At 41.4% G+C, this 10,047-nt stretch overlaps 1 protein-coding gene across 1 annotated transcript in view; it reads right to left on the bottom strand.

Moving 5' to 3' along the window:
• Positions 1-3,725: 3,725 nt before the first annotated feature.
• Htr4 (5-hydroxytryptamine (serotonin) receptor 4, G protein-coupled) overlaps positions 3,726-10,047 on the bottom strand; it is a 57,354-nt gene continuing 51,032 nt past the window's right edge. The window contains exon 6 of the mRNA XM_013512121.1: positions 3,726-3,816. Within this exon, the coding sequence (XP_013367575.1) occupies positions 3,726-3,816 (91 nt within the window). The remainder of the gene's footprint in view (positions 3,817-10,047) is intronic.

Genomic DNA, 10,047 nt, shown 5'->3' with positions numbered 1-10,047 from the left:
CAAAACCAGAAAAAAAAAAGTTAGTTTGTTGCAAGGAGGGACCTGCATAATAACCTCAGTCAAAGTCCTCTGGATATACGATCAGCACACTATCATGAGGGGCTCCCTAGGGTTTTGTGTTCCAAACTGGTTGGTCAGGATCCCAATCCTCTTTTCAGGAGAAGACCAATTCAGAGAGGTCTGTCCCTGTCCTTGAAGCCTTCATAAAGATTACAGACAGCTAGTCTGACAGGTGGAGTCACATCATCTAGGGGCCCTGGGCTTCAGGCTTTACTGAAGAGCATGTAGCATTGAAAATGAATTGCACTGCTTCAAAGGACAATAGCTTCTGGGCAACGTGTGAGAAGTCTCCTGGGGTGGCAGAGGGGCTCCACAGGACTGAGGCATAGGGGTCAACTTTGGCATTTTGTTGCTTATTCATAAATGAGTTATTAGTTCTAGGACTAAAGATTTCCTTTAATATATAATTTATATAAACATGAACAAAATGCATTCATATAAACATGTTTATCAAGGTTTATCAATAAATATAATTTATTAATAAAAAATCTGTGTAGTCTTCTGTCTTTCTAAGAACACATTCCTGGAAACTGCATCAAAAAGCAGATAATCTTAAAGCCAAGGGTGCTTTCAGCAGAAATAAATTTAGAACCAGGAATTCCAGTATTTTCAAAGCCTTAGCTTCAAATAAATCATAGCTATAACAAACAGTCCCATAAAACCAAATATACAGCCATCATCAAAATTTATAATCCTTTTAAATTATAGAATTAATGTCTATGTTATACCTAATGGATACACAAGTGCTATAAATATTCAATATACAAGGGGGATCAGTGCTTCAAAACTGTACAAATAGCCCCATTTATAATTATACTTTGTTAAAAATGTAAACAAAAGTAAGGTATTAGCTAAAATAATCTTAATCATACTCAACCATAATTACATAGACTATCACTTGAGGAAAGATACCAAAAATTACCTGGTTCAATACCTTAGGAGACATTGTGTAACATTCTGGTCTATGTTTGATTTTTTTTTATAGGATTTACATATATGTAAATTGAATGTACAAGATGGGAATGGTTTTGGTGGCTCAGGTTTTTTTCCTCCAAGCACATTTTTATTTGGCAAACTGGCATTTGAATTTAGTTCATCTGACTTTGAAGTTACTGACAGCTAGCCTAATTCTTAAACAAATTAGCCTGTAGTCTCCATCTCTCTCTCCAGCCACCCGTTTACTTGAGGAATGACAAAATCTTTTTAAGTGAGAGTGTTTGTGATACATGAATTCAAGCGCTGCGCAACCTGAAGTGCTCAGATGGGAAGGGGCAGATATACAAGAATTGGTACCCAGAGGCTGCTCCTCAGGGATCATTTCAACACAGAAAGCTTATTCTCTAAATTCCCTCTTCTCACAGTAAATAAATTTTTAGCCCTTGGGAGCTCAGGCACGTCCACAATAATTCAAAACACCTGGGATAATAAACATATGCAGCATCATTTTATGATTTACAGAATGTTTCCACAAAAACATGTTTCCATGATACCTTTCTGAAGTAGGCAGACAAGATCTCTGAGCCAGCTATTACTGGTTCAGTTTACCTAGCAGGTCAGTCACTGGGTGCATGTATGGCTACGCTGAACCCCTCCTCACCAACATGTTCATGGAGGTGGTGAGTGGGCTGGACCCACAGCCAGAGCAGGTTCCTTGAGTCTTGTCACTGGGTCCACAGCTGTGGGTCTCAGAAGCTTGTGGCTCTTTTTTTGTAGTAGGAAAGAACCATCCTCAAAATGGAGCTTGCTCCGAATGGTGGTTGTTGAAGTGGGATGTCGGGAAGCAATGATTTAAAAAACCAAGGGGGAACTGGTCCAGCCACAGAGTCAGCATGCACGTTAGAACTTAAAGAGAGCTCTCTTCACATCTGACAAGAATAGATTCCCAGCTGAAACTGCTCCACCCATGAGCCGGAGCCCCTTCAGGCTGGGTGAGATTTCTCCACAGTGGTCAGGAGTTCTAAATAACTGTTCTCTTTCAGAGTCTCTTTCCCGTCTCTAAGGCATAGCTTCCTCCTCAACAAAGTCAATCTTTCACAAGACAAAGAATTCTTTCCGGCAATCTTTCTCATTCCGAAGTCTCTTTCCTATCAAGTTTCACTGCACAACTAAAGTAAACATAATGGAAATGATAAATGACAGTACTTGAGCAGCAAGAGGAATGAGAGTGTGATAAATAATCCTGAGACGCTATCAAACCACAGTCAAGGTGAACATTTAAACCTCAAGCAGCCCTGGGAAGTGGCATTTTCCTCCCCGGAACCTTTGCTCTACAGGAGCTGACAAAAGCCACGGACTCAGCTTTGAGTGAAGGACCTCCAGGTTTCAACTGGAAGAGCAAAGCTCACAAGGTCAGGAGTCTGGAAGGCCCAAGGGAAGAGGATAGTTCCTGGGAAACGAAGCCAGAAGGCAGGCAGGCCGTGGCTTTTCGAGGTAGCAGATGGCTGTAGCAGCATCCTGTTATCCTTGAAACAGAAAGAAATCTTAGAGACCCCCTAGTTCAAACTTCAGCTGGCAGACTTGGAAAGCAAGGTCCAGAGATGGACGGATAATATTCAAAATCTCACAGCAAATTAGAAGTTGAACCAGGGTTGGAATCTCAGTTCTCTAACATCAAGTCATTGTTTTCTGCTCCCAGCCCTGCCGGGCTCCGTGCTCACCAACTTGAGGGACTGCAGAGATGCTGAGGTCACACAGCGTGAACTTCAATAGTCCTCTCCTGTGGGAGCAAGAAGGCCGGATTCAGGGTTTTCAGAGTCACCATAAGGTCATGGAAAAGATTCCAAAGCCTTTTAATAAATCTCTACGAAGCTGCCAGCCCGGCTTGAGGCTCTTGAGAAGATGTCCTGCTCCAGCCACACAGGTCAGTGAGCGTCTCAGAGCAGACACACCAGTAGACCCACACTGGGGGAAGCTGTCTGTTTTCCTTCAGCTTCCCTCCAGGCCTGCTGCAGAGACATTGTCACTGCCAGGTCATGCTCCTGTGTCCTTTGTGGGAAATACATGCAGCATGTCCTGAAGAGAAGGACAGACAGTAGGTGTCCGAGACAGTGAGCAGAAGTCTGCGATTGACACAGGGCCTAGTCAAGAGGGTGGATATTTGGCCGCAGATGCAGGGAAGAATGTGTGTGTTAGTGTGTGGCACAGAACAGGGTGAAGAAGTGACACTATTTCTGAGTATGGCTGTGAGACATATTACCAACCAAAAAAATGTGAGCTCTTGGAATACAGCTGTGACCAAGACAGGCACAAAAAGGATGCATTCGGACAATGTCTTTGAGTGGACACAGCAAAGGCATATTTGGAAACATCCATGGCTGATAGCAGACAGTGAGCAATCATGCTGAGAACACAGTGAGACAGACCAGGCACGGCAAGGAGAACATGTCAGGGACAAAGGAGACTATCAAGCAAGAATGGAGGCTCCAGGAAGAAGGAATGGTGGGAAATACAGGAACAAGTGAACAAGGAAGACATTCTGTCCCCTGACTCCCTCAAATGCCACCTGCTGGAATCTCGAGGAAAAGGCCCGTGTGTCTAGGGCACCTGCACCAGTCGATGGAAGCCTTGGTGAAGAGAATACCAGGTGTAGTCACGCATAAGCAGCAGCTCCTAAGCTGGACCTCCCTCAGTGCCACAGCTGTCTTCTGGGCCATTGTCCCAGGGGCCTAAGTGTCACTGGGCTGAGCAACCACCAAAGGAGAACTTGCTGCCGGGTGGCACTGACTCTCCCATTGGCCACCACACTCCACTGCATCCCTAGAGGGGGAAAAGATTAGAGAACCTCAGTGTTGACCATCAAGGAGCCTCTTGTAAAAGAGTCCACCCAGTTCCGGGACCCTCTTGCACTATGCAGGTGGGTGGCGGTTTAGGTAGGGACCACAGTGACAGGCTAGCTTGTAAATAATTTTTAAGCAATTTTATCTACTAGACTAGTTAATAGTCTATTCAGGGTCTGCCAAAATCTGCCTTTCTACATCTTGGACTGAGGGAGATTACTGTGCCCTCCAAACACACTCAAAATTCTGCCCTTTCTGATTATGTTCTTTAAGTTATCTCTTTTCGAGTCTATACTTTCCCATTTTCTTTAATGGTTCATTATATATTATGATTACTAGATTATGCCCCATGAGGAACTTTGTCCTCTGAACGCATGGAATGGGGAAAAAGGGGCAGGAGAAGGGGAAGTAAAAAGAATTGGTACCTGTGCTATGTACAGATACCAATTTCCCATTATGAATGTAATCATTATGTAATATAAACATATAATAATTAAAAGAAAAAAGGTACAAGAAGTAGCACAAATGTTCAGTGAGCCTGACATTTTATGTACTTTTCATCATCGGTTTAATTTACTTACATGAAACTAGTCAAATTCAGCTTATTTCTAACAACCATAATATACTCTTGGCTGATACTGAGCTTGCTGCTAGTTTTTACCTTTCTGACATAATCACTGCCCATTTCTGTCATTCTTTACCATGTTATTACAGTTGGTTTTATTTAATTGAGTCATGATGTAGGACATTACATTTGTCTCAGTTAAACTTTTATTTTAAGGGCTTGGTGGCACGTTGATCAGTTGGGATTATTCTAAATGGAGTAATTTCAACACTTAAAATGACTTAGTACTTACTCAAACTAAGTTTTAAAGATTTTGCAAGAATATTGGAAGATCTTATAATTTATGATGCTACCTAGATCTTTCAGCTTAGTGTCACTTGCCTTTTAAGTTTTCATTCAACTCATGTAGGGGGCAATGAATCTTAATATATTATTTTGGATAAAATAGTTTTGGTAAAAGCCTACATGGTGCTTTGGGAAGCCTCCTGGGACAGTGTAAGAGCTAATTCCCCAGATCAACACTGTCCAGGAATGTCTCCCCAAGATAAGGGGGCGCCTAGGCCTAGTTAACCCTCCATGACCCTGCCTGGGCAGTTCCATCTCCTGGCCCTAGGTAAACATTGTAACCATAAAGTAAATGTACGGTTATCTAAAGGGGGACATATAAAACTGAGTACAAAAAGTATATATCATTGTGGTTGGGCTCATGACTGGAGCCTGGCCCGGTTACATGGCACAAGGAAAACAACATGTGGCCAGGGCTATAACATTCCTTTCTGTTACCATGGAAACCAAAAATGTACATAACCTGGGAACAACGACAGGTCCACGCCCACTTCCCGGACTTGCAAGTCGGGATGAGAGGTGACCGGTCTAAATTAAAAACTTTGTTTGTTCTCTTTGGTCTCTTGTGGAATATAGCCTGAACTTTTGCCGTAACACTCAAAGTTATTGAGCAGGACAGGGATAGAAAAGAGAATCATGATACACCCAGGCTTCCTTGCTATATGTCAAGCATGCAAAATTTAGTGTGCCTGAGAATGGACCCACCTATGGCAGGCTTTATCTAATACCTTGCTGAAAATACTCTGCCAAACAGTAAGTCTAAGACACCTATTTGGAATGAATTATTTTTAGTGAAACAAACATTAATTCTTGATCACCAATCATTGGTGTAATAGGTGTCTTAAACTTGTAGTAAGGTCTATTTGAAGTGATGAGTCTATAGTTTCTGGACTCTAGTTCAGTCTTGCTTAAAAATTTAACATGATATTTGTTTGTATCCAGGCTTCCACTATATCCCCAGTCCTGGAAGAGGACTAGATGTTAAACCCCTGAAATATAAAACATCTTGGCTCAGAGGCAGTTAAATGCTTTCCATCAATTCTAGACAGGAACTTTCTCCCTATAATGCCCTCTCTTCATTCCAGATAGAAGTCTATTCTTATTGCGCAGAATATGCAAGATTTTTTCCTTAAATAATGAGATCTAACTATTTCTGGACTTGCAACTTTTTCTGAAGATAGCTCTTGATTGATCCTTAGTTATGCATCTCTTCTTCTTGATTTTCCCCATGCCACTTTAAAGAGCATGCTCTCTGGACAACTCAAACTGTGCCCTCACATCTTTAGCTGCTTTCCTCCATTCTTGTCTGTCTCATTTCTTGAACATGTCTGCTAAGAGCAAAAAAGAATGAATGGAAAGGAGGAGGGGAGGAAAGAAATTTCTTATTGGCTGAATTCTACCTGCATCCTATTGGCTATCATCATAATTAGCAGCAGTAAAGGCTACCACACATTAGAACAGCATCTATGTACCGGACACAAGGCCAAGTGCATTATATGTATGTATTTTATGCCCATTTACTAGACAAGAAAATTGAATTTCAGAGAGGTTAAATAGTTTGCCCAAATGAAGAGAGTTAATAAATGGCAGGGTCTGACCTTGCATTTGGGTCGTTTTTGATAAGACTTTAAGGATTTTGCAAGCACATAGGAAGATCAGATAATCCATACTGCTACCTAGAAATAATGGTAGGTTGTGCTTTTAGTTGTTCTGCTATATTGTTCCTCATCTTGAGAACTGCTATTTCTAAGTCAAGTGTTCAGGTTCTGCTGAGTCTGGTACTTTCTTGTCCCAATATGGCAGACTCCAGTGGGAGATGCCTATGCACAAGGTACAGATTATGCTAGTTCCATCTATGGGATGCCCACAGTGTGGCAGGGCTTCCCATTTTTTGCAACACAGTAGGACTGGGATGTTGAGATAGGGCCTTTTCTGACAACCCTTCCTGCTCACTAAAGCAGAGTCATTGCCAGGTGGGTTATATACAACTGGGGTAACCAAGTGAGAAGGAAAAATAACCTACAAAGGCAGAAGGAGGAGAGAAGGGAGTATGTAGAGACAGAGGCCTGGTGGGTAAACATTATGAGAAGTAAAAAGAACAGATGAAAGACAAAGCAGGAGGACCAAGGCTAAGGAAAGCCAAGCAGCTGGGTGTGTGGGAGGCTTCAGAGCAACTGGAAAGAAAGCATGGTTTTTTTGTTTGTTTGTTTTTTTGTTGTTGCTGGTTTTTTTTTTTTTTTGAGAAGGGTCCCTGAAAGTTATGCTTGCTCTCTTTTACAATTCTTTTCGGAAGTCAAAGAAAGATTGAAAATATTCTATAATTGCCATGGGATACCCAGTGCCATTCCTTTTTATTCACAAGATACGAGTACAGCTAAATAAAGGAGCTGTGAGAAAGGACAAATGAGAGTTTGAGAATAAAGACAGGGTGAGTTTAGGTCCCAGTTGGTCCATAATTGTATTGGTTTACATTATTATAATCATGAGCATTTAAGGGTTCGGGGTCATCTGCCTTTTAGCTGTGCACGGATGCATGATACAATACCATGGGAGATTGCCATCCAGTGTGAGACCACACTCGCTGCACACGGCTTCCTCACTCATGGAACCTCTCTCACCCCCAGCTCAAGGTCAGCCCACTGGTTCGGGCCGTGATGGAGCAGGGTCCGGGAACGTGACCCATAAATGGGAAAACAGGAACCTGGGTTTTAAACTCTTTTCCGCCTTCAGTTGAGTGACTCTGATGACATCCCTTTTCCTGTGCCTCACTTTCCTCTTTTGTTAACTGAGGAGGAGAATAATCTACAATATTTTTGTGGCTCTGACATTCTGAATCTGTGAGTAGCAGGGATGGTGGGTGACAGATACAGGCGTTCTGATTGGGTGGCAGCTGTGTGTGGGACTGTTCTCCAAAGCTGTGGGTAATTGCTTCAAATATGGCTTTTAATATTCTATTGTTAGGATCTGATACTTTATATTCCAGGTGGAGGGAAGAGGCTTTGCTGAAACACAAGGAGGCTAATTTTTGCATTGGTAGGAAAGAATCAGAAAGACCACAATTTCTGAATCTGTGAAATTCCACTGCAAAGCTGTTAAACATATCCAAAGCGAGAGGATCGAGTGGGGCCGAGGTGCCACAACTTAAAATGCAGCGAGATCACAACTGTCTGTCCTCAAACATATGCTTGATTAGAAACATTGGCAGAGCTTCTCAAAATCCCTGATGCAAAACATCATTAAAAATTTTTTCTCCAAATTTTAACAGATGAGTTTTAAGATGCAGTTTCTAGCTGTACTAGTTTCAGTAAAACTCTTTATAATTTACAATACATTTTTATATAGAGATTCTACATTTAACTTTGAACACAAGTCTGAAAGAAAGAAATGTATAAACTATTACTTCCATTGCAGAGGAAGAAGAAAGTGCAATTTCAAGGCAAAGATTTGTTGATGCCTAATTGTGGATCCACAGTGTTACACACTGGGACTTCTGTCTGATTCTGCCTCCCAAAAAAAGGGAATCCTATACATTTGAAAATATGGAAACCATTTGTGTGATGGGAAGAATTGTGTTAATATTATGGTTTATGAAACAGACTTAGAATTACTTGTGTTTCATACAGAGAAGAACAAAGCAGAAGAGGAAATCTGTAGCTGTCACATCTCTCAAGTGTCCAGAGTGCTGATTCTAAGCCCAATGTACCTCTTTCCCTATTTCTAAATATAAACACATATCTGAGGAGTCAAACCATTTGCTTGTAAAATTTTTGCCCCAATATCTACCACAACTCTAAATAAATAAATAAATAAAAAATAAAGCTTTGAATTTTTGTGTAGGTCAAAGTGTCTGTCTTTACCTTTTTGCTAAACTGTTTCAATATGAAAGAACCTAAACATCACCAGGAGAAAACACTTTTGAAGTACATATTCACAGTAAAAACGGTAAGCCTTTGCTGAGTGTTTATCTTATGCTGATTACTATGATAAGCAAATCATGAATTACTGCATATCATCTTCACAACAGTTCAGTTGCGCAGGATTTATTATTTGCAGGTTCTCACTGAGTAGAATGAGACCTTATAATTTGGCCCAGGAAGAAGATGTGGAAAGCAGTGGAGTTAGGATCTGAACCAGAGCCTTACTGAATCAGCTCCATTAACTATGCATCATCACCAAACAGGTACCCTCGGCCACTAGATACTGCTTTTGAGAAGGTGTCCAGGTGAATGAGGGTTTTTCAGGTGCATAGAATATTAAGACCTGGGGGAGTCAGCTGCATTTTCCAGAGAAAGAGGGGTAGGTCATAAGAGAGGCTGGAGGGGGAAATGATTAAATACTGCTCAGAGACTGAGGAGGCTGGTATCAAGAAAAGTTTAGCAAGCTCATATTGGAAGTGCGGCTGGAAGAAATATTAGGCTTGTGCCACGTGCAAGCAAGTAAAAATAGAGCATTCAGGCAGCTGAAATGGTCCAGTGATGGAGAGTTCACTGCCTATTTGGGAAAAGCTAACCAGCTTGTATGCTTATTGCATAAAAAGTTAGATCAGGGAAGCAGGGCTGCAGAGGGGAGAATTGAGGGAAACAAGCTGGAAAATGAGATTGGGGCAGCCAAGAAGGGCTTCATGTGTTCTTTGTTATCAGCCTACTGCAAGTCACACTGTGGCTCAAGGTTGTTCTGTTATGACCTAATGCAGCTGGAATTTGCAGTTTAAATTCCACATGTCTAAATGCCTTTTCCATGTTCCTGAGCTATAGCATGTGAAATGACATCTCTCTCCACAGTCAGTTATATGCAGTCCCAAACAGAAGCAGAAAAAGAATAAATTCTAATTTGCAGCACTGTCACAGAAAGAGTTCCCTAAAATTGTCAAAATGTTTGAATAGCCTTGAGTTCCATTATAGAGCCCACCCTTTTCAAAGTTTAGAGAAAGGGAGCTGAATACAGAAGATGTCCAGGATGGTCTGTTCCATTTATGTGTCATGGGTGTGTCTGTGTCTGAATTTGGGGCAGGGGCTGGACCCTTAAAAAGAAGTGAGAAGGTAAAAGCTCGGTGGTGTACTCCTTAACGGTGTTAATCTTGCCTGTCTAGATCTCTATTGTATCCATACCATCTAGAACAGTATATTAACCCTATGAGAAATGTAATAATAAGCAATGAATGAAGGGATTAATTCATAAGTAAATGAGAACATAGCCTAGGAATTGAATTGTGGGTTCTGGTCATTGTTTCTCTGCTTTTTGGTTATATTATTTTAAGCAAACTAATATCCTCTGAGCCTCAGTTTCTTTGTCCATGCAATC

The sequence above is a fragment of the Chinchilla lanigera genome, unplaced genomic scaffold, assembly GCF_000276665.1.
Source record: "Chinchilla lanigera isolate Chin_1 unplaced genomic scaffold, ChiLan1.0 scaffold00014, whole genome shotgun sequence".
NCBI classification, from domain to species: domain Eukaryota; kingdom Metazoa; phylum Chordata; class Mammalia; order Rodentia; family Chinchillidae; genus Chinchilla; species Chinchilla lanigera.
This window is presented reverse-complemented; position numbering and strand designations above follow the sequence as displayed.